Here is a 25,172-nt window from a genome sequence, read left to right on the forward strand (position 1 = left end):
GTGTAAGTGTCCAGGAAATTATCCATTTCTTCTAGATTTTCTAGTTTATTTGCATAGAGGTGTTTATACTATTCTCTGATGGTAGTTTGTATTTCTGTGGGGTCGGTGGTGATATTCCCTTTATCATTTTTTATTGTGTCTATTTGATTCTTCTTTCTTTTCTTCTTCATTAATCTTGCTAGAGGTCTATGTATTTTGCTGATCTTTTCAAAAAACCAGCTCCTGGATTCATTGATTTTTTTTTGAAGGGTTTTTTGTGTCTCTGTCTTCTTCAGTTCTACTCTCATCTTAGTTATTTCTTGCCTTCTGCTGGCTTTTGAATTTGTTTGCTCTTGCTTCTCTAGTTCTTTTCATTGTGATGTTAGGATGTCAATTTTAGCTCTTTCCTGCTTTCTCTTATGGTCATTTAGTGCTACAAATTTCCCTCTACACACTGCTTTAAAAGTGTCCCAGAGATTCTGAAACATGTCTTTGTTCTCATTGTTTTCAAAGAACATCTTTATTTCTGACTTCATTTCGTTATTTGCCCAGTAGTCATTCAGGAGCAAGTTGTTCAGTTTCCATGTAGTTGTGCTGTTTTGAGTGAGTTTATTAATCCTGAGTTCTAATTTGATTGCACTGTGGTCTGAGAGACAGTTTGTTGTGATTTCTGTTCTTTTACATTTGCTGAGTAGTATTTTACTCAATTATGTGGTGAGTTTTAGAGTAAGTGTGATATGGTGCTGAGAAGAATGTATATTCTGTTGATTTGGGGTGGAGGGTTCTGTAGATGTCTATTAGGTCCACTTGGTCCAGAGCTGAGTTCAAGTCCTGGATATCCTTGTTAACCTTCTATCTCATTGATCTGTGTAATATTGACAGTGGGGTGTTAAAATCTCCCATTATTATTGTGTTTGAGTCTAAGTCTCTTTGTAGGTCCCTAAGGACTTGCTTTATGAATCTGGGTGCTCCTGTATTATGTGCATATATATTTAGGATAGTTAGCTCTTGTTGAAGTTATCCCTTTACCATTATGTAATGGCCTTCTTTGTCTCTTTTGGTCTTTGTTGGTTTAAAGTCTGTTTTATCAGAGACTAAGATTGCAACCCTTGCTTTTTTTTGTTCGTTTGTTTTCCATTTGCTTGGTAGATCTTCCTCCATCCTTTATTTTGAGTCTATGTGCATCTTTGCACGTGAGATGGGTCTCCTGAATACAGCAAACTGATGGGTCTTGACTCTATCCAATTTGCCAGTCTATATCTTTTATTGGGGCATTTAGCCCATTTACATTTAAGGTTAGTATTGTTATGATTGAATTTGATCCTGTCATTATGATGTTAGCTGGTTATTTGTCCCATTAATTGATGTGGTTTCTTCATAGCGTTGCTGGTCTTGACCATTTTTGTAGTGGCTGGTACTGGTCGATCCTATTCGTGTTTAGTGCTTCCTTCAGGAGCTCTTGTAAGGCAGGCCTGGTGGTGACAAAATCTCTCACCATTTGCTTGTCTGTAAAGGATTTTATTTCTCCTTCACTTATGCATCTTAGTTTAGCTGGATATGAAATTCGGGGTTGAAAATTCTTTTCTTTAAGAATGGTGAATACTGGCCCCCACTCTCTTCTGACTTGTAGGGTTTCTGCCGAGAGATTCGCTTAGTGTGATGGGCTTCCCTTTGTGGGTAACCCAACCTTTCTCTCTGGCTGCCCTTAAAAGTTTTTCATTCACTTCCACCTTGGTGAATCTGACAATTATGTGTCTTGGGGTTGCTCTTCTCGAGGAGTATCTTTGTAGTGGTCTCTGTATTTTCTGAATTTGAATGTTGGCCTGCCTTGCTAGGTTATGGAAGTTCTCCTGGATAATACCCTGAAGAGTGTTTTCTAACTTTGTTCCATTCTCCCTGTTACTTTCCAGTACACCAGTCAAACGTAGATTTGGTCTTTTCACATAGTCCCATATTTCTTGGAGGCTTTGTTCGTTTCTTTTCACTCTTTTTTTCTCTGATCTTGTCTTCTCACTTTATTTCATTAATTTGATCTTCAGTCACTGATACCCTTTCTTCCACTTGATCGAATCAGCTACTGAAGCTTGTGCATGCATCACGTAGTTCTCGTTCTGTGGTTTTCAGCTCCATCAGGTCATTTAAGGTCTTCTCTACACTGTTTATTCTAGTTAGCTATTCGTCTAACCTTTTTTCAAGGTTTTTAGCTTCCTTGTGACGGGTTAGAACATGCTTCTTTAGCTCGGAGAAGTTTGTTATTACTGACCTTCTGAAGCCTACTTCTGTCAACTCGTGAAACTCGTTCTCTGTCCAGCTTTGTTCCCTTATTGGCCAAGAGCTGCGATCCTTTGGAGAAGCAGAGGCACTCTGTTTTTTGGAAATTTCAGGTTTTCTGCTCTGGTTTCTCCCCATCTTTGTGGTTTTATCTACCTTTGATCTTTGATGATGGTGACCTACAGATGGGGTTTTGGTGTAGATGTCCTTTTTATTGATGATGATGCTATTCGTCTAACCTTTTTTCAAGGTTTTTAGCTTCCTTGTGACGGGTTAGAACATGCTTCTTTAGCTCGGAGAAGTTTGTTATTACTGACCTTCTGAAGCCTACTTCTGTCAACTCGTGAAACTCGTTCTCTGTCCAGCTTTGTTCCCTTATTGGCCAAGAGCTGCGATCCTTTGGAGAAGCAGAGGCACTCTGTTTTTTGGAAATTTCAGGTTTTCTGCTCTGGTTTCTCCCCATCTTTGTGGTTTTATCTACCTTTGATCTTTGATGATGGTGACCTACAGATGGGGTTTTGGTGTAGATGTCCTTTTTATTGATGATGATGCTGTTCCTTTCTGTTTGTTAGTTTTCCTTCTAACAGTCAGACCCCTCAGCTGCAGGTCTGTTGGAGTTTGCTAGAGGTCCACTCCAGACCCTGTTTGCCTGGGTATCACCAGTGGAGACTGCAGAACAGCAAATATTCCTGCCTGAACCCTCCTCTGGAAGCTTTGTCCCAGAGGGGCACCCGCCTGTTTGAGGTGTCTGTCGGCCCCCTACTGGAAGGTGTCTCCCAGTCAGGCTACTTGGGAGTCAGGGACCTACTTGATGAGGCAGTCTGTCCATTATCGGAGCTCGACTGCCATGCTGAGAGAACCACTGCTCTCTTCAGAGCTGTCAGACAGGGACGTTTAAGCCTGCAGAAGCTGTCTGCTACCTTTTGCCCTGTCCCCAGAGGTGGAACCTATAGAGGCAGTAGGCCTTGCTGAGTTGTGGTGGGCTGCGCCCAGTTCATGCTTCCAGGCCTCTTTGTTTACACTATGAGATACTCAAGCCTCAGCCATGGCAGACGCCCCTTCCCCTGTCCAGCTGCAGCCTCACAGGTCAATCTCAGACTGCTGTGCTAGCAGTGAGCAAGGCTCCTTGGGTGTGGGATCCACCAAGCCAGGCACAGGAGGGTATCTCCTGGTCTGCCGGTTCCTAAGACTGTGGGAATAGCACAATATTTGGTCAGGAGTATACCGTTTCCCCAGATACAGTCTGTCACGGCTTCCCTTAGCTAGGAAAGGGAAATGCGCTGACCCCTCGTGCTTCCCAGGTGAGGCGATGCCCCACCCTGTTTCAATTTGCCCTCCGTGGGCTGCACCCACTGTCCAGCCAGTCCCAATGAGATGAACCAGGTACCTCAGTTGGAAATGCAGAAATCACCCATCTTCTGCATCGATCTCGCTGGGAGCTGCAGACCGGAGCTGTTTCTATTCAGCCATCTTGGAAGTGACTCTTTTTTTTTTTTTGAGACAGAGTCTCACTCTGTCACCCAGGCTGTGGTTCAATGGCACGATCTCAGTTCTCTGCAATCTCCCCCTCCTAGGTTCAAGCAATTCTCCTGCCTTAGCCTCCCAAGTAGCTGGGATTACAGGCACCCACCGCCACGCCTGGCTGATTTTTTGTATTTTTAGTAGAGATGGAGTTTCGCCATGTTGGCCAAGCTGGTCTCAAACTCCTGACCTCAGGTGATCCACCTGCCTCAGCCTCCCAAAGTCAGGAATTACAGGTGTGAGCCACTGCACCCTGCCACAAGGTGATTTTAATGTACAAAGTGACTTTAATGATGGACATAGAATTTAAGCTGGGTAAGGAGTAAAGCTGGGACATACTAAATGCAAGAGACAGTGAAAAGGTGATTGGATCATTAGGTTATAGAACCTGATGTGGATGACAAATGTTTGGAGTTAGGTTACTAAAAGGAGTGAACTGAAAAAATAGGTGTAAAGAATAGGATGCTTGAAAATAGTGTTATGAAAAGATTATAGTTACTAGTATCAATGTCTGGGGTGTGAACATGAGAGGGTGTTCTAAAGGAGAGGGTAGAGGCCAAGGTCATTGGACTAGAGAAAATAGATTTCTGAGATTTCTTTGGTTGTACGTTTAAATCCCACAGAATTATAATGTTGGAAAGCCACGTGATGGGGTGACCTTGGGGTCTACTAACTGCAACAAGGAGGGGTAGAAATGGTAAAGTCATAAAAAATGAGTTTCAGAGTTGAGGGATTTTTAGAGAGGATGGGGAGAGAATGGTGTAGAAGCAGCAAGGAGAACAGATGTATTCCCAGGCTCAGTGGTACAATGGGTATAGATGAAAAATATAGCAGTCTTTTTCTTGGAAGTGACTCCTTTTATTTTTTGAGAGTCTCGCTCTGTCACCCAGGCTGTGGTTCAATGGCACGATCTCAGTTCTCTGCAATCTCCACCTCCTAGGTTCAAGCAATTCTCCTGCCTTAGCCTCCCAGTTGTTTTCAGATGAGAGCCAATTTTCATTTAGGAGAGATGGAAAAAGGGGTAATATGAAGGGATGCTAGAAGTTTATGGGAATAAATTCTGAAGATGAGAGATGACTTGGTGACTAATGTAATTAGGAATACATAATTTAATAAGGTTCATGCTGATGGTCACGATAATAGTGAAGAGGCTGTGAGAGATGAAGAAGGAGAGGTGAAGGGTTTTCTCTGGAGCACACGGAAGTCTGGGGGCTCTTCATTGTTGCCAGTGCTAGAGTACAGTATCATCTCCTGGAGGTGGTATAAGCACCATCACCTATGATGCGTATTTTGAGAAGACAACTATGAAAGTTGGAAACTATTAGAGGAAATCTGGTGATGCAGAAAAACCAAACTCAGTTTCTCCTACTATAGTCATAACAAGTTTCTGACACCAGATGTATGGAGTTCCCTTGCCCTGCCCCCTGCACTTCACGGCAAGCAAGCAAGCAGTTCTACAGTGGACACCAACTGGGTGTCCTCTAATTCAATTCCAACATTACCTACCTGGAGACAGTGTCAGATTTCACAGGTTGAGTGAGGACTGAATCCCTCAAGACTGCCCCGACTTCCAATGCCAGTCTTAAGCCCCAGGATGTTTTACCTGTGCTCTGACTGACTGGCTATAAATCAAGATTCCCAGGACCCCCTCCTTGGGTTTGATTAATTTGCTAGATTGGCTTACAGAACTCAGGGAACTGCTTACTTATATTTAGTGGTTTACTGTAAAGAATATTACCAAGGATACAGATGAAGAGATGCATAGGGCTAGGTATAGGGGAGGAGGTACCAAGTTTCCATACCCTTCCTAGATGCACCACCCTACTGGAAACTTCGTGTGTTCAGCTTCCAGAAGCTTTCTGAATCCGATCATTTTGGGTTTTTATGGAGGCTTCATTATGTAGGAATGATTGATTACCTCATTGACCACTGGTAATCAACTTAATCTTCAGCCCCTCTCCTTTACTGAGGTGGGATAGGGGTGGGGCTGTGGGACTGACAGGCACAGGGTTGGTTCCCTTGGCAACCAGCTCCCATCCTGAGGCTATCCAGGAGACCTAGCCATCAGTCAGCTCAACAGCATGAAGACACTTATCACTTTGGAGATTCCAAGGATTTTAGGAGTTATATCCCAGGAAGTGGGAACAAAGAACAAATATATATTTCACAGTATCACAGATGTTAAATCTGGGAATGATGTAATCAAACTGTGTTTAGGATTCATCACTTTAAAGGAAGATGACTAACGGGGATAAAATTGGAAGTAGGGAAGCCTTGGGAGTTAAGTAAGAAATGATGGGAGCCTGAGTATAGATGTGTGGATATAGTTTTTGTTTATTTCCTGTTTTTAATTGACTAAATTTATGGTACATTCTGTTATTAGGTTAAAGATGAAGAAAGGGCAGATTTGAGAACTTTATAGTAGGTAAACTGGCAAAATTTGGTCATAGAATTTTGAATAGAACATGGATGAGAGTTTTTGCTTGGATAACTGGGCAGATGAAGGTGCCAATACTTGAGATAGAGAATACAGAGCAAGAATCTGGGGGTCTTGAGCTTTTAAATAAAATGTATTATAAAAATTTTAAAACATTCAGAAAAGTACTAAAAATAATGTAGCACATGCCCATGTACCCATCACCCAGCTTCAATAATTATGAACATTTTGCCAGTTTTGTTTTATCTATCCTCCTTCTTTTCTTGCTGTGGTATAACAAGTCCTAAACATAATTCATCTGTAAGTCTTTAAGGATGCTTCCCTAATGATAAGGGCTTTTTTAAAAAAACAAATAACCACCATGTTATCATGACACCTAACAAGATTTCATTACCTTTTGTTAAAATTTTTTGAGACAGGGTTTTACTCCCACTGTCCAAGCTGAAGGAAGTGGCATGATCTCGGCTCACTGAAACCTCTGCCTCCCGGCTCAAGCAATTCTCCTGCCTCAGCCTCCCAGATAGCTGGGACTGCAGGCACACATAGTCCCACCTGGCCAATTTTTGTATTTTTGGTAGAGACGGGGTTTCACCATGTTACCCAGGCTGGTCTCGAACTCCTGGGCTCAAGCGATCTGGCTGCCTTTGGCTTCCCAAAGTGCTGGGATTACAGGCGACAGCCACTATTCCCGGCCTAACACCTAACAAGATTAACAATAATTTTTTAATATATATCTAATAACCAGAGAGAGAGTAGGTTTTTAAGGAATTTAAAATATAATATTGTAATATGTAAAATATATGTATATTTAATATAGAATTATATGTAAATGTGTATATATACTTTTTGAGTTAGGGTCTCGCTCTGTGGCCTAGGCTGTAGTGCAGTGGCACAACCATAGCTCACTGCAGCCTCAACCTCCCAGGCTCAAGTGATCCTTCCACCTCAGCCTCCTGAGTAACTGGGACTGCCCCAGCATGCCTGGCTAATTTAAAATTTTGTTTTGGGCCGGGCGCGGTGGCTCACCCCTGTAATCCCAGCTCTCAGGGAGGCAGAGGCAGGAGGATACCTTGAGCCCAGGAGTTCGAGACCTGCCTGGGTAATACAGTGAGACCCCGTTCTCCACAAAAGGAAAAAAAAAAAAAAAGACATAAAATTTTGTTTTGTAGAGGTGAAGTCTTACTATGCTGTACAGATTGGTCTTAAACTCCTGGGCTCAAGTGATCCTCCCACCTTGGCTTCCCAAAGTGCTGGAATTACAGATCTGAGCCACTGTACCTGGCCAGGAGATACTTTGAATAAGATGGGTTGAGATTACCTAAAGAGGTGACAAGAGAAAAGGGCTCAGGAGTGAACTCTAGAGAGTACTGGCACTTAAAATGAGCCCCAAAAAGAAGTCAGAAGTGGTAGAAATACACAGAAACTGATGTAGTAGAGTTTCAGAAGGAGAGAGGCGATCAGCACTGTTACATGCAACGTAGAGGTACGCTGAAAAGCATCCATTGGATTTAGGAAGTAAGATGGCATTGTTAATCTTAGCAAGAAAAGTTTAAGTATAGTGCTGGAGACAGATCAGAATGGAGTTGATAGAAGAATGAATGACAGATGAGAAAAAGGAGATGACTAGTGTAAGCTATTCTTTGAAAGAGTTTAGATGAATAAGGAAGGAGGTAATAGCTAGAAGACATGAGCTAAGGGTAGGAAGGTAATGGAGATCGGAAGACTTAAGCATGTTTATAGCTGTTGGGGTGCAAACTGTTGTGGTGCAAACTATTGAGAGAAAAATACAAGTGTTTATGAGATAACTGAAATAATGTGGCTTATGAGCAGATGGCTGGACATAGTATCAAGGACATAAGGAAGGTCCTAGATAGGAAGAACTAATGGGTATCAAGGTAAGAAAACATGTTGAGAAATTTGTAGCAGGAATGGGAACTTACAATTGAGAGGAATCAAACCCACTGGCCTCGGATTTCTAGGTGAAGGAGAGATGATGTCTTAATAATGAGGAGGTAAAAATGGGCATTGAGTAAAAGGGCTTAAGGAAACTGGTAAAGGTTTGGAATACTGAGCGGAAAGGAAAGAGGTGGTGGAAGGCCATGGAAGCATGAGTCAGCAGTACTGAGCACTCAGTGGTGCTTGGAAACCACAACTGTAGTGGTAACAGTCTGTATTTTTTTATCCAGCAATACTCAGCTCCCTGTGTGTAGAAGTAGAGAAGGTAGATTGTAGTTATTTTTCCAAGGCTGGCATTTTACTGGGTAGATAATGCTGAAGGAAATACAGGGTGCAGATAGTTCAACTGGTCAATAATCCATGATCCAGGTTGGATAGGTAAAGAAGGGGGGTTAGGAGGGGATGCCTAGGTAGGTCAAAATGAAGGAATCACAGGACTGGAGAAGTCAGAAGTAGAAAAGCAGATTGCTAGGAGAGAGAGGATGAGAGATTTTGGTCAGAAAATGGGATATTGGAGTTTAAAGTATCAAATACAGAATAGTTCCAGATGTTCAGAGATCCGGCATGGGATTAGGTACTAAAATGGATTAGAACTAAAGGTCACTAGAATTTAGAAATTGAGAACCATGAGAGTAGATGCAGTGACTTGCTGCTTGATTGAAAAATAATAATAATAATAAAGGACCATGAGACTAGCCTGTTATAGGGTTTATCTGCATGAACATTCAATTTTCCCAGGATCATAGCAGGAGTTGGGTAGAGAAAAAGAATATGAGAAGGTGCCAGAGTCTTCAGTGAATGTCAGGAAATTACCAGGAAGTCAGCATATGACAGAGAAAAGGACAATATGTTATCTGCATCAAAGGAAAATGTGCTTTTGTTGAAAAGTACAGAAAAAGCCAATACTACAATACTATGCTAAGCCCCTACCTGTACTCCCCAGCCAACAGGTGGTATAAAAGGTGTGAGAATGAGCATCTCCCACCAGAAATCAGACAGGTTTAGTTAAGGCAGTGAGGCAGAATAAGCATCCTATGAAGAGACTGAGGATGTAGGTGAGTGGTTCTAAAATCTCAGTAGAAGGAACATTGCAGGTAGAAAGAGCCAGCAGTAAGGATGCACAGAGCAGTCTAGAAGTAGAGGTGAGACCAGCTAGGAGATGAAATGAGGAGAAGTCTTCTGTTCTGTGCTGGAGAAGTACTGGTAAGTGTGGTGTGGTTGGGATTCACTGGCCTCAGCCATCCTTACTTTGGTACAAGTTATTTTGGTACAGAACTACTGGAATGTCCCAAAGGCTGTAGTACAGGAACATTCCTGAAAGGACAAAAGCTGCCATGAATTTTGAGAAATTGTATGGTGGCAGGTACAGCCTGGGTCTGAGCAAGACTGCTGGATGGTGTGTGGGTAGATAGTGAAGGCCCAGATTTGGGAACAGATTGGACCTCAGATATCCAGAGCAGCACTGTAGAATCTAGTTGCATATAATGTTTTTAAAAGGGTATGTTAGGCTGGGCACAATAGCTCATGCCTGTAGGCCCAGGCCTTTGGGAGGCCAAGGTGGGCAGATCACTTAAGCCCAGGAGTTCAAGACCAGCCTGGGCTACATGGCGAAACCCCATCTCTATAAAAAAATTAAAAATAAAAATAAAATTTAAAAAAATAGTGGGCATGGTGGCATGTACCTGTAGTCTCAGCTACTCAGGAGACTGAGGAAGGTGGATTGCTTGAGACTGGGGTAGTCAAGGCTACAGTGAGCCATCATCATGCCTCTACACTCCAGCCTGAGTGACAGAGTGAGATCTTGTCACCAAAAAAAAAAAAAAAAAAAAAAAAAAAAAAAAAAACAGGGCTACCTTACTCTGGAAGAAACACATGTAGCATTGGCTGAATAAAGAAATGAAGCTTCATGATTAAGGACATTTGGAATCAGAGTGCAATAAACTTTTTGTCTTGTAGCTATAACAAGAATGCATGGCTTTGAAAATCACTGCAGCGGTATATATTTAGCATCTGGTCGCTGAATAGCAGTCTCTTGTGACTGAGGATGATTTTCCATGGTTCCTTTTTGTATTCTGAAATGACTAATGGAACCATCTGGGATCAGCAGATTTTAACTCCCTGAAGGCTGGAAAAGACTTACTTGGCTTTATAATTCCCCACAAGTCAGGCCCAGCGCCTTGCACTTAAGTGTTTATTGAATAAAAGAGTGACTTGTGTGGAAGTTATTCATTCTGCTTTAGCTGTTTTTGACATTCATTCCCTTTTAACTCCTATATGGTAGTTTGTTGTGACTAACTTTCTTACGCTTTTTTTGTGGAGCTGCTCAATAATTATTTGACATAGGTATTATGCTGTTTTATGGCTCATCCAGTGTCACACAGCTAGTAAGTGGCAGAGCCAAAGCTCAAAATCAATTTCAGTGGATTCTGAAGGTCAGGTGCTTTGTGGTATACTAGAATTAATACCAGTATAAGAGGCATGGAGTGATCCTGTTTCCTGAGCATAAAGCTTTATTTAGCCCTGTGGTCCTACCCACTCATGCAAGGATGCTTCTCTTTCTCATCTGACATGAGAACCCAGATGACTTGAGAGATCAACAGTGTTTCCTCAATGCTGCCCTGCCCAGCGTTCCTGCAGCCCACTCTCTACAGGCAGACAGTGTCAGTGGAACATTGTTCCTGGAGTATTCTTCATTTTAGTTGCTTTACCCTTGCTTCATATATTTGTATGTCTCACATTTTAGATTGCTCTCAAATATCCCTGAAGCACTTTAAAAAAAAATTGTGGTAAAATATACATAAAATTCATTTTAAACTTTTTTTAAACTATGATTCTGAATTAATTTAGAATACTTCTGATGTATAAAATGCTATGTAAAATACGATTTTGCTGTTGGCTTCTGTATCAGTTTTTCACTGCTATATAACAAATTCCTTTAAACTTAGCAGTTTAAAACAGCATGCCTTTGTTATCTCACAGTTTCTATGGATCAGGAGTCCAGCCACAGCTTAATTGGGTCCTCTGCTCAGGGTCTCATTGGGCTACAGGCCAGTTGTTGACTGGGCCTTTAGTCTTTATCAGAAGCTTAACTGGGAAAGATCCACTTCCAGGTTTCCGCTGTTGGCAGAATTTCCTCCAAGCTGTAGGACTGAGGTCCCCATTTTCTTGCTGGCTGTCAGCCAGGGACCACATTTAGCTTCTAGGATCTGCCTGTAGTTGGTCCCTTGCCATGTAGTTCTGTCCATGAGCCTTCTCGTAACATGGCAGCTTAGTTCTTTAAAGCCAGCAAGGGAGAGTTTCTGACTCTCAGGGAAGGCCTGGACCCCCTTTAAAAATCTACCTGATTAAGTTAGGGCCACCCAGGATGGTTTCCTTTCAGAATAACTCAAAATCAACTGATTTGATTTGACCTTAATTACTTCTGTAGAAACCCCTTCACTTTTGTCATATAATCTAATCATGGGAGTGACATCTTGGCATATTCTGTTGGTTGAAAGCAGGTCTCGTAGGTCCCACTTATACTCAAAGGGAGTGATTACACTCCCCTTGGTGAGAATATGGAGTCTGAATACGGGGCAGGGGGCGTCTTAGAGTCTGTGTGCTACGGTTTCTTTTTTTATCCATTTCATAGGGTTTTTTATCAGCAATTGGACACCCTTTCCCCAAAATGATTTTTAATCATGGAAGGAAAAAGAGAACTTGGAATTACCTTGAATTTGAAGAAGAAGAAGATAAACAATTAGCAGACTCAATGGCTTCTCTGGCATATCTAGTATTTGTACAGGGCATCCGTATTGATCAGCTTCCAATGGTCTTAAGGTAAGAGTTAGTGTTTGGTTTATTCATGTATTCTAAAAGGAATTTCATAAAATTCTCATCTATTTAATGTCCAGTATATGCATATTAACACACTAATACATTTTAAATAAATCATAAAGGCTATTTTTAATAAGAATGGTCCCAGCTATAATCTGTTAAAGATAGCAGTAGACAAGTAATGAAAGTGGGGAGTGTTGAAATAGGTGTAAGGGAATGGTGGGGACAAGAATCGAAGATGATAAACTGGGCTTGGTTTTGAAGCTTTTGAGACCACCCTGGAACTAGCCAGGTACCCAGGGGTATCATCATCTTTTCACTGGATTACTGCTGTAATCCTAAGTGGATATTTATATATCCACTTTGACTCCCTTTTAATTTAACACATTCTCAACATACCAGAAAGTGAAGCCTTAAAAGAAGTCCCTTACTGAAAACCCTCCAGTGGCTTTGTATTGCTTTAAGAATAAAGTCTTAATGCCTTTGCCTAACTTCTGAGACAAACTTATGCTTGGTCTGTTCCCTGCTTGATTGACCTGATTCATCTCCTACCACCTTTATTCTTGTTTGCTGTGCTCCAGTGACACAGACCTTCTTTTGTTTCTTGTTTAAATGTTACGAGTTTTCCAGCTATTTGGCCTTTGTATATGCTTAAAATTATCTTTATCCTTAAATGTCACTTTCTGAGCAAAGCCTTCACTCACCACCCAATTTAGGTTGAATCCTTCCATTATAATTACCTTGACCTGTCTTCTTTTCCCACAATGTTCATTAAAGTTATTTTTAAAATATATAATTTTATAATGTAATACCTTCTGGACTTTGAGTTCTGTGATAATAAGGATTGTATTTTTGTCTCTAGGCATTGGGTGTTTGTGTGAGTTTGTATATTTATATATGAATATACCTAGGAGTATATTTGTATGTAAATGTTGCGATAATGGCTATCATTTGCATGTTCACCATGTATGAAACATTATACTAATAACTTTATATGCATTATCTAATCCTTATAATAAGCCTGTGAAATAGAGCATTCTTTCATTTTACAGATGAAAATAACAGGCTTAGACAAGTTAATACACCACCGAAGATCTAACTACTTTGTGGCGTAGGTGGGATTCAGGCAGCTCTGACCCCAGAGCCTGTACTCTTAAGGATCATAGTCTATCACCAAAATAACTGATACAGCATATGTGTATTACTTTGCTAGGGCTCCTGTAAAAAAGTGCTACCAACTGGATGGTTAAAATAACAGAAATAGTTTGTCTCATAGTTCTGGAGGCTCCTTCTGAGGGTTGTGAAGGAGAATCTTCTCCATGCCTCTCCCCTGGCTTCTGGTGATTTGCTCGCAATCTTTGATGGTCTTTGGCTTGTAGATGCATTATCCTGTTCTCTGCCTTCATGTTCATGTGCTGTTCTCCCTGTGTGCTTGTATCTGTCTCCAAACTTTACTTTTTTATAAGGACAACAGTCATATTGGATTAGGGCCCACCCTAATAATCTCACTTTAAATTGATTACCTCCATAAAAACCCCTATCTCCAAATCAGGTCAAATTCTGAGGTACTAGAGATATAGACTCTAACATATCTTTTTTGGGGGAGATACAATCCAACCTATAACTATGTGCGTACATATCTCTGTGTGTGTGTGTATTTTATATATATATTTGTTTTGTTTCTATTTTAGCCCATTGTACCTTTTGCAGTTTAATATGGGGCATATTGAAGTCTTTTTGCAAAGGTAAGATCATTTAGATGGTATCTCAAAATGAAATACTGTTAAAATCATCCTTGTTAAGATCAGCAGAGACTGCCTTCTCTTTGCTAGGCTCTAATTAATTAATTGGTTATTTTATAAAACAGCTTGGCAAATAATTCACGAGAGAGACAGAAATGAGTCAAAGAGGTTTTACACCAAAGTCTCTTTTATTTTAAACCTAAGACAGTATTAAGATTTTGTCTTAAGGGCTTTTCCAGTCATCTCTTTCTAAGGTTTCTTCTCTTATTCCAAAAGTTGGTAATTAAAACACCCCTACCCTACTGCATCCTCCTCTATCTTAAGGAAGGGCAGTCAATAAAAGATGTTCATCCATATTTTTCCTTCATGGACACAGTCTGTGAATTGCATCAAAAGGAAGGAGGTGTCTTGACTTCCACCTTTTATAATTGAGATTATTGACGGTGATATCATTTAATTACAACTTTTCTCATTTGAGGTGCTAAGCAGCAGGACTTAAAAAAAAAAAAAAAAAAAAAGCCAGGCGTGGTGGCTCACACCTACAATCCCAGCACCTTGGGAGACCAAGGCAAGAGGATTGCTTTACCCCAGGAGTTCGAGGCCAGTCTCTCTCTCTACAAAAAATCTGAAAAATTAGCCAGGCGTGGTGGCGCATGCCCGTTGTCCCAGCTACTTGGGAGGCTGAGGTGAAAGAATCGCCTGTACCGGGGAGGTCTAGTCTGCAGTGAGCAGAGATCACACCACTGCAGTCCAGCCTGGGCAACAGAGTAAGATCCTGTCTCAAAAGGAAAAAAAAAAGGAAATTACAGAGTAACAAGTATACATAATTTCTAGACAGAAATTAAAGAATTTCGCAAAACTGTATGCTTTGTTTTCTTTCACTATAACATGTAACTTGTTTAAATTATCCCCTGTGATCAGTTAGGGCTTTGCAATTATCCTCCTGGAACACTAGTGACAGTTTATCAATCCCATCTCTTACCAGGTGAAGGAAGATTTGTAACATGGCAATGTGCAAATCTTCAGCATACAAGGCAGGAATTTCCAAGGGTCTCCTGGCACAAGTAGTTACTAACTCTGTAAATTTGCTGTATTTTGTATGTGTTAATGATTTTATATTCATTACATTTAGTTTCTGTTATTCATACAGTGATAGTATGTATTGTTTTGAATCTAAGTCCTTAAGATTAACTAAATTCTTCAGATTTCCAAACTGCATAGTCATTGAATCTTTTTTTGAATAAAAAGATTTGGAAAGATTTTACAGAACAATCAACTGGAATATATAGCATTGGTTATATCAGGTATAGTTAGTTTCTTAGCGCTTGCTATTGAAGATCTATTGTTTTGAAGTTCGGAAATAATCCCTGAATAGATTTATTTTGGTCAGATTTAGCAGTTTTAGCCAAACCAAAAGACAGATCAAAGATGGATTAAAACTTTTGATCAAGTTCTTCAACAGAATTTCTCCTTAATGATATGCATTTTAAAAGTGTTAAAATTTCAATTTTGCTGTATTTTCATAAGATGAAGTATCATTCTAAAATAGTTTACAAATTCATGATAAATTATAATATTATTTTTCAGAACAGAAGAGTCTGTTATCTCCAAAGGATTGGTAAGATGTTTGTTCCCATTATAACTTAAATACATAGTCTTGTCAACAAATAACAGCTGTTGACTTCACTATATGTGTATCTGCATATATTTTAATCTGTAGGAGCTGCTGGAGAATAGTTTATTGAGAATAGAAGACAGTAGTCTACTTTACCAGTACTTAGAAATCAAGAGTTTTCTTACTGTACCTCAGGTAAATAAAATATGTATTCTAATATTGAAAATAGCCCTTTGCCCGTTCTGAACTGAAAGTAAGGTCTTTTCTGATTCCTTTCCCACTCTCTTCTCTGCATCCTTTGAAAACTCTGGTGTGATGCTGTCCAGTAGAACTTTGACAGTATGAAAGCCACTAACCAAACTGAACACTTAAAATATGACTAAGGAACTAAGTTGTTTTGTGTATGTGTGTGTGTGTGTGTGTGTTTTTGAGACGGAGTCTCGCTCTGTCACTCAGGCTGGAGTGTGGTGGCGCTATCTCGGCTCACTGCAAGCTCCGCCTCCTGGGTTCACACCATTCTCTTGCCTCAGCCTCCCGAGTAGCTGGGACTACAGGCGCCGCCACCACGCCCGGCTAATATTTTTGTATTTATAGTAGAGATCGAGTTTCACCGTGTTAGCCAGGATGGTCTCGATCTGCTGACCTCATGATCCACCCGCCTCCCAAAGTGCTGGGATTATAGGCGTGAGCCACCGTGCCCAGCCGGAACTGAGTTTTAAATTTAAATTTTAATTTGTTTAAACATGAATAGCTGTTAGAGGCCACCATTATAGATAGCACAGTGTCCAGTAGAAAAGCATAACTTTCTTCTTTTAATACTTTATTTCTGTAGGGATCTTGGAAAATGAAGCTCCTTTATGTTTCTCATAACTCAGGTTCTCAGGACTCCATCCGAGGCATCCACTGACTCTTTACCATAAAGACTAATATACATTTTGTTTTTCCCTCCTATGGTTAATTTTGCCCAGTACTTTTTGTTATGATATCCAAGGACATCCTTAGATTTCAGTGTGGGAACTGGTTTTCCTAATATTTAAATAGAAAAACATGGTTTTTGTTAACATATTGTTTGATTGTTCTTAATTAATAAATTATATTTCTGTAGGTTTGATTTCATTTTCTTGCCACTGTAGACATAATTAAAAATTATCATTTGCTTTTAAAAGTATGCTTTGTGACACTCTACTCAATATCACTTAAAAAATCAATTGTAGTTAGCTTTCTGGAATGGAAGGCTTAGGGAAAAATTAATTTACTTCACTTTTAAATCTGCTACCCTCACTTCTCTGAATTTTTAGTAACCTATTGATGTATTGTAGTTGTTTGTTTGCAGTCAGTATAATCTGTTTACATCTGAATTTTACATTTTTTTATTTCCAGGGCTTAGTGAAAGTAATGACACTTTGCCCCATTGAGACACTGGTATGTAAATGTTTGGAGACTAAAGAATAATGAGTTACAATGAGAAAATTTGACAAATAATTTAATCTTCTTTTAAAATTTTAATTTGTAAAATTTTATATATTTAGGAGGTACAAGTGTGGATTTATTACATGTATGAAATGGATAGTGATGAAGTCTGGGCAATCTTTATTCATTTGATATAATAATATTGTTTGTTCCATTTTAGAGGAAAAAGAGTTTAGCTATGCTTCAGCTGTATATTAACAAGTTGGATTCACAAGGCAAATACACATTATTTAGGTATGTATCAAGCGTGGCTAATTGCTAAGTGTGTGGTTGATTAAAAATGATGTTAATGCCATGTAATTGTTTTAGGGTGTAATGTGTCGGTATATTTTACATGTAATTCAACTCTGGTTGGAAGCCATATTATACATTCTCAGTGATGGCTAGAGAAAGGGTTAATCAAATATTTCAGATACGTACTATATATGTCTATATTTTGTATGAATAATAGTATATATTGCAGTTCAATCAACTGGAATAGTCTAAATTTGAAATAGACTTAAAAATAATTAAACTGAGATGGATGATGCTCCTACTAGAACTTTATGTATGTCACTAATCTCCATTACTCACAGTTGAAATTGATGGCTTTGGAATTACAACTTTGATAGGCTATGCACTATGTTAATAGTAAGAGCTTACTAATAGTGCTCTTTGAGGTGGATAAGATTCTAGCAACTCTCTAAAGATTGGTAAACTTTCTAATTTTCTGTGAAGAGCCAAATGGTAAATATAGGTTTTATGGGCTATACAGTCTCTGTTGCAACTGCTCGATGCTGACTTTGTATTGGGGATGGGTGTGTTCCAGTAAAACTTTATTGATAAAATTGGGCAGCAGGCTGGATTTGCTAAAATGTCTTACTTGGGATTGGCCAGTATTAGCACTGTTCTTTTTGTGGGGGTGCAGCAGTGTGATCATGGCTCAGTGCAGCCTTGACCCTTGACCTCCCAGCTTCAGGTGATCCTCCCACCTCAGCCTCCCAGGTAGCTGGGATTACAGGTGCATGCCATCATGCCCAACTAATTTTTTTGTGGAGACAAGGTTATTCCATGTTACCCAGGCTGGTCTCAAACTCCTGAGCTCAAGCGATTCACAACTACCTCAGCCTCTCAAAGTGTTGAGATGACACACGTGAGCCACCATGCCCAGCCAACACTCTTGATCCTATCTTTTCTTGTTGTTCTATTGAGAGTAAGAGCAAGTTTATGAAATCTCAATTCTTAGGTATTATACTAGCTTTCCTATTTTATTCTATCTATAGCTCTACCAATAAATCCCCTTTTTTTCTTAAGCTACTCATACCTGTTTTGTTTTGTTTTGTTTTTTTTTTTTTGCAATTAAGCTACTCTAGCACTAGACTACTTTCACAGGAAATAATTTGGGGATTTTTTTAGACTATTATGTTAGTGCCCTTTCTTGCCATGTTAAATTATTGTAACTATGTGCATAAAAATATTCAAATTTGGTTTGATAGAAATGGCTTGTTGGAAGATCCAGTTATAAATAAGAATTTATGGGCCAGGTGCGGTGGCTCATGCCTGTAATCCCAGGACTTTGGGAGGCTGAGGCGGGCGGATCACGAGGTCAGGAGTTCGAGACAAGCCTGGCCAACATGGTGAAACCTCGTTCTACTAAAAATGTAAAAAATTAGCCGGACATGGTGACTGGCACCTGTAATCCCAGCTACTCGGGAGGCTGAGGCAGGAGAATCACTTGAACCAGGAGGCGGGGGTTATAGTGAGCCGAAATCGTGCCATTGCACTCCAGCCTGGGCAACAGGGTGAGACTCTGTCTAAAAAAAATAAAAATAAAAAAATAAGAAGTTACCATTTAGTGAGAGCAATAACTATTACAGGTGACTCTGTAATTGGTTGATCACCTTGCTAATTACCATTCCTGTGGGGTTTTTATTCCTAGAAGTAACACATGGCCTCTTTGAATTTATAAGACTTTTATCACCATTTAATTCTAATGCTGTCCAGGATAATTTCACATGTATTGTAATTTTGCTTTCAAGGTGCTTATTGAATACAAGTAATCACTCAGGTGTGGAGGCTTTTATTATTCAAAATATCAAAAATCAAATTGACATGTCATTAAAGGTAAGAACATAGCCAAAGTGTCAATTGCCAATTTATTTTGTAGGGTATATTTATTCATACGTAGAATACATTAATGTGAGTTATTGCTCTATCTCTAGTATTACTATTACTTAAATACTATTAAGGCATATTTTTTCCCCTATTTCTACTATGTTTTAAAAACTCTGAATTTGGAAATTTTGTTAACTGTAAGTTTAAATTGTATTCTTTGAGCATTTTTTTTTTTTTTTTTTTTGAGACAGGGTTTCACTCCTGTCACCCCGGTTGGGTGCAGTGGCACGATCTTGGCTCACTGCAGCCTCTACCTCCTGGGCTCAAGCAGTCCTCCCAAATCAGCCTCCCGAGTAATTGGGACTGCAGGTGCCCACCACTGCACCTGGCTGAAGTTTGACTTTGTAGAGATGGAGTTTCACCGTGTTGCCCAGGCTTGTCTTGAACTCCTGAGCTCCAGTGATCCACCTGCCTTGGCCTCCCAAAATGCTGGGATTACAGGTGTGAGTCATCACTCTGGGCCTCTTTGAGCTGATATTGTGGCTTATTTTTGTTTTGTTATATGCTTCTGAAAAATGAATGGAAACTTAAGTCTCTTCTGTTTGTGAGTACTCAGTAATTCTAAATGGGAAACAGAGTGACCGGTGTTCTCAAACTGGCGGGGTTTGTTCCTGGTGTCTGGAAAGTGAATGAAAGTATGGAAATTAAAGTTAAAAAATATATTTTAAATGTGCAATTCTTTATTTTGTAGTGTCAAGGTATTAGAAAACACATGAATTATCAAGCTATTATTTAAAGACTTTCTCAATTTTCGTTTGTTTTCAGAGAACACACAACAACAAATGGTTTACAGGACCACAGTTGGTGTCCCTTCTTGATTTGGTACTTTTTCTTCCAGAGGGTGCGGAAACAGATTTACTGCAAAACTCAGATAGGTGAGGTGACCATTACTGAAGTTCACATAGTGAATTCAGAATAAAATGGGAAACATCTGCTTAGGGAACCTAAAGTAATAAAATGTCTTTTCCTGTGATTTTATGATTTATGGCTAATTAATTAAGTTGCATAAAGATTTTTTCATATATAAGTGATTTGATAATGTGTGGAAACAAAATAAAAAGCTCCTCTTTCTAGGTGAATGACCAACACCAGGATTTGATAGCTTTTATGTACCCAGCATTCCACAGAAATTTGCAACGACAGCACTTGTGACTTAAAACTAAAAATCTGTGTATGTAATTTATGCGTTTAGATTTTGTTGTTTTATTGTTTTCCAGGTCATTTTTGTTTTCATATAGAACATATAATTTCAGTTTCAGTATACTGGAATGGATATTGAGAAATGGTTAAAAGCATTTAAAAAGGAATCTTAAAATTCAGAAAGCAAGAGATGATGCTCTCGAATACTAAAGATAACGCTTTTTTAAAACAAGGATAATAATTTTCACAATTGTATGATTTGAACTTCAATGGAAAACAAGAGTGATAAGTTATTACTACTCAAAAAGATATTAATGGAAATAGTTTCTATTGGCAAACCTAATTATAAAAATATGCCCAAAGTTTTAGCTTATTAATTGAGATTTCTGTTGACTACATAAAACCATACTGTAAGTAACATATATTTTCAATTAACAGGATTATGGCTTCATTAAATTTATTGAGGTATTTGGTTATCAAAGATAATGAAAATGACAATCAAGTAAGTGGAGTATTTGAAAACAAACTGTGAGTATATTCAAAAGGCATAAAGAATGTTTCAGATATTCAGTACCTAAAGCCAATATTTAATATCTTACTGAGCTATAAAGGCCAGGAAGAGTTTCAACAATTATTCTGAAACCTGAAGTTAATTCCCAGGAGCATTTACCACCCCACATCCAGCTTTCCTTTCCTTTCCATTTCCTATTGTATGTCTGTTTTCTTGCTGAAAGCACTTCGTTCTGTTGGGTAGATAAGTTGCAGGTGCTAAGGAGCTCAATGTACATATGGGTGTCTTGTTCAGTTTCCTCCACCTCTAGCTCATGAGCTATATAAAATCATCTGATATTTTAATATTGCCTCATCAGACATGACAAATTGAGGCATTTTCAGCACTAAAACAGAATTTAATAGCACTTTTTAAATGTTTAGGAAGTTGGATTTTTTAAAAATAGCACATCATTAGAAGTATTCAATAAATAGAAAACTATTTGAGGGAGATTTGTCATACAGTAAAATTATATTTGCTTTTTATCTTCTCTTTCTACCCTGTTCTGATAATTGCTTTCCCTATATGTGTCACCTCTATTAGCTAGAAATGCCTGAATCATGTGTTGTTAATTGGTTTTTTTTTTTTTTAGTAATTGATTTTATATGAAGATGCCAAAGAAAAAATTTTTTTTAATTAGGTAAATTGTGATTTGGGATGAAAGTTTATGAGAAAAGTAGCATTCTCTTTCCTTCCTGACAGATCTACAGTAGATTCATTGATTTGACCCCCAGTTCATCCCTCTTCAGCTGAAAATAGCTATTTGCCATCATTGACTAGTGCTTACTCTGTGTTGGGGCTTTTTTTTTTTTTTTTTTTAAACATTTTGTTGTGAAAATTTTCAAATGTACAGCAAAGTTGAAAGAATTTTATAGTGGTCATTGGTTTACCCACCACCTAGAGTCTATGATTCTACTGTACTGACTTCATCATGTATCTATCACTCCACCCTCTGTCACTCCATCCGTCTATCTTATTTTTTGATGTGTTTCAAAGTAAACTCCAGACAGCATACTTTCTCCTAAATATTTCAGCATGTATTTCATTAAATTGATTAAGTATTTGTCTGTAGTTTTTCTTTGAGGTAAAATTTACGTAATGAAATGTTCAAATTTTAAGTGTATATTCACTGAATTTCAACTAATGCATAGATCTATATTACTAAAACCCATATCAATATAGAACATTTCCAGCATCACAAGAGGTTCCTCATGCCCCTTCCCAGTTAATTCTGACTTCATTGCTCCACTCACCCCTGTCAGGGACAACCACTATTCTGCCCAAGTGCTACATATCATTTATTCTTCAGAGAGGGTCTCGTTCTCTTGCCCAGGCTGGATAACAGTAGTATAATCATGGCTCACTGCAGCTTTGACCTCCTGGGCTCAAGAGATCCTCCCACCTTAGTCTCCCAAAGTGCTGGGGTAACTTCCAGGCATGAGCCACCATGGACAGCCAAGAAAAGGACTCTTTATTTTTTACTTTTCATAGATAACGTAGGTGAAAAAAGATCATTAACTTGCACAAGGGCAAACATCTGGAAAGTGGTAGAAATAGCTATGACCCCAGGCAGTGGCCAGAACTTTCTAAATCACAAACTAAATCCTGATTCCTGAAGGAGGTTGTGATAAAAATTGAAAAGCTACAATATAAAATTCAGCAGCAGTAGAGGCCCTGAGACTTCAGGAAGGTGGCCTTAGGGTAGGGTATAAGTTTTTATTTTTTTAGTAATCAAGAAAGGCTATACATACTTGAGAGATTATCTGACTTGCCTGACAAAAACAAAAGGAATCTTGTTGATTAGGAGTGATAGATGTGTTAGATATGGAACACAGAGTAATACAAAGGCAGCAGATTGGTCTTTGCCTAGAGAGGGAAGACTTGAGAGCAGTTTAGCATTGTGCAGTGTCTGCTATACTATCCATAGATGATTCCTCACTTTTGTTTGGCATGTACATTTTCTGTTAAGGAAAAGGATACAGCCAGCCTGTAGGACTGCTTTTTTTTCTCTCAAAGAGACAGTGTCTCACTGTATTGCCCAGGCTGGAGTACAGTGGCACAGTCACGGCTCACTGCAGCCTCAAACTCCCCAGCTTAAACAATCCTCCCACGTCAGCCTCCCAAAGTGCTGGGATTACAGGCACTTCTTTTTTTTCTTTTTTGAGATGGAGTCTCACTCTGTCGCCCAGGCTGGAGTGCAGTGGCACAATCTCTGCTCACTGCAATGTCCACCTCCTGGGTTGAAACGATTCTCCTGCCTCAGCCTCCCTGTGCCTGGTGGGACTACAGCCAGGCACCACCACACCAGCTGATTTTTGTATTTTTTACTAGAGATTGGGTTTCATCATGTTGCCCAGGCTGGTGTCAAACTTTTGACCTCAAGTGATTCTCCCTTCTCAGCTTCCCAAAGTGCTGGCATTACAGGTGTGTGCCACCACGCCCAGCCAACAGGCATCTCTTATTTAATGGTTTTTAACAATTTTTCTAAGTGATCAAATATTCCAAATTATTGCTTTATAAGTTACCATAAGAATTATACCAGGAAAATTAGCAAAAACCCAGTCCAAGCTGGCAACCTGGCATCTTTTAGGCTCTTAAGAGCCTGTCTATCTTGGAAACATTTCTCCTGAGTGCAATGACAATAGGTCGTGTGTATAATTGAGAGGCAAATATGTCTACTGTGGTTAATAAAAAATGAATGACAGTTTCTGAGTTTCGGGAAGATTTGGTCAAAGAAAAAACAAAATGGGCCGGGCGTGGTGGCTCATGCCTGTAATCCCAGCACTTTGAGAGGCCGAGGTGGGCGGATCACAAGGTCAGGAGATCGAGACCATCCTGGCTAACACAGTGAAACCCCTTCTCTACTAAAAATACAAAAAACTCAGCCGGGAGGCTAAAGCAGGAGAATGGCATGAACTGGGAGGTGGAGCTTGCAGTGAACCGAGATCGCGCCACCCCACTCCCCCAAGGGAACAGAGCAAGACTCCATCTCAAAAAAAAAAAAAAAAACAAAATGATGGTCTGGTGATGCTGAAATATGGGGCATTTTATTCAAAAGGACTCCTACCAGTACCTATTTTTGAGCACTTAAGTGTGCTAAGAGGTTAATTAGATGAAAAGCAGACACACAGAAATATGAACAGGAAGATTTCAGAGAATCACATTCAAATACAAAGACAACAAAGTGATTCATAATTGAATAATAATCCATTTCTTTTCTTGCTATTTTGGGTTACTGTCAACTGACTTACTCTCTTCAGAAGCCATCCTTCCTCACCCTACTATTTCATGCCTCTTGTATCTCCTTGCTCAAGTTTCAGGCACCTTCTCTTACTCTTGAATTTCACATAACTTTTCTTGAATATTATAGTACAAACATGCTCCCATCTTTACTAGTAAAACCACCTTAGTTTTTATACCAAATATTATCTATTTGGTGAGTATCTTTAAATAATTATTAGTTGTTTTGAATTACAATAATTTATTCTAATACGTATCTCATAATCATCCCTTACCTTCTGTCCTATGTACCCATATCCTTTCCCATCCATCTGTTCACTCATCTTTTTTTCTAAAAAAGTTTGTAATCATAATCTGTAGAATGAAAGCTGGGACAAGGGAAACAATGAGATAGCAAAGTCCACAGGTAAGTATCAGGAATTTTAAAATTGAATTGTTTAATGCGTGTGTGTGTGCTTTTCATTTAGGAAAAAAAACCTATATCTTGTATAATAAATACACATACATAAAATTCTATATAATCCATATTTTGGGTGCTCATTTAAGGTTTTTTTTGTTTTTTTTTAATTCTGGGATACATGTGCAAAACGTGCAGGTTTGTTACATAGGTATACACGTGCCATGGTGGTTTGCTGCACCCATCAACTCGTCATCTTTGTTAGGTATTTCTCCTAATGCTATCCCTCCCCTATCACCCGAGCTCTGACAGGCCCCAGTGTGTGATGTTCCCCACCCTGTGTCCCTGTGTTCTCATTGTTCAACTCCCACTTATGAGTGAGAACATGTGGTGGTTGATTTTCTGTTCCTGTGTTAGTTTGCTGAGAATGATGGTTTCTAGCTTCATCTGTGTCCCTGCAAAGGACATGAACTCATCCTTTTTTATGGCTACATAGTATTCCGTGGTGTATATGTGCCACATTTTCTTTATCCAGTCTATCATTGATGGGCATTTGGGTTGGTTCCAAGTCTTTGCTATTGTGAATAGTGCTACAGTAAACATACATGTGCATGTGTCTTTATAGTAGAATGATTTATAATTCTTTGGGTATATACCCAGTAATGGGTTACTGGGTCAAATGGTACTTCTGGTTCTAGATCCTTGAGGAATCACCACACTGACTTCCACAATGGTTGAACTAATTTACACTCCCACCAACAGTGTAAAAGCGTTCCTATTTCTCCATATCCTCTCCAGCAGCTGTTGTTTCCTGACTTTTTAATGATCGCCATTCTAACTAGTGTGAGATGGTATCTCATTGTGGTTTTGATTTGCATTTCTTT

At 39.2% G+C, this 25,172-nt stretch overlaps 1 protein-coding gene across 5 annotated transcripts in view; it reads left to right on the top strand.

Moving 5' to 3' along the window:
- Nucleotides 1–25,172, top strand: part of GLMN (glomulin, FKBP associated protein) — a 56,330-nt gene that overhangs the window by 21,207 nt on the left and 9,951 nt on the right. For 2 of the 5 annotated variants that reach the window (XR_001883627.1, XM_017863324.1), the window contains exons 8-16: nt 11,796–11,983; nt 13,672–13,725; nt 15,310–15,340; nt 15,443–15,532; nt 16,718–16,759; nt 16,968–17,041; nt 18,826–18,910; nt 19,727–19,836; nt 20,540–20,603. Coding sequence is in view for 2 of the 5 variants with exons in the window: in XM_017863324.1 (XP_017718813.1) it covers nt 11,796–11,983; nt 13,672–13,725; nt 15,310–15,340; nt 15,443–15,532; nt 16,718–16,759; nt 16,968–17,041; nt 18,826–18,910; nt 19,727–19,836; nt 20,540–20,603 (738 nt within the window). In the remaining 3 variants the exon portion in view is untranslated. Of the gene's footprint in view, nt 1–11,795; nt 11,984–13,671; nt 13,726–15,309; nt 15,341–15,442; nt 15,533–16,717; nt 16,760–16,967; nt 17,042–18,825; nt 18,911–19,726; nt 19,837–20,539; nt 20,630–25,172 lie in introns of all 5 variants that reach the window. The other 3 variants (XR_001883628.1, XM_017863325.1, XR_001883629.1) reach the window with 2 other exon arrangements.

Source organism: Rhinopithecus bieti, unplaced genomic scaffold (assembly GCF_001698545.2).
Source record: "Rhinopithecus bieti isolate Rb0 unplaced genomic scaffold, ASM169854v2 scaffold_68834, whole genome shotgun sequence".
NCBI classification, from domain to species: domain Eukaryota; kingdom Metazoa; phylum Chordata; class Mammalia; order Primates; family Cercopithecidae; genus Rhinopithecus; species Rhinopithecus bieti.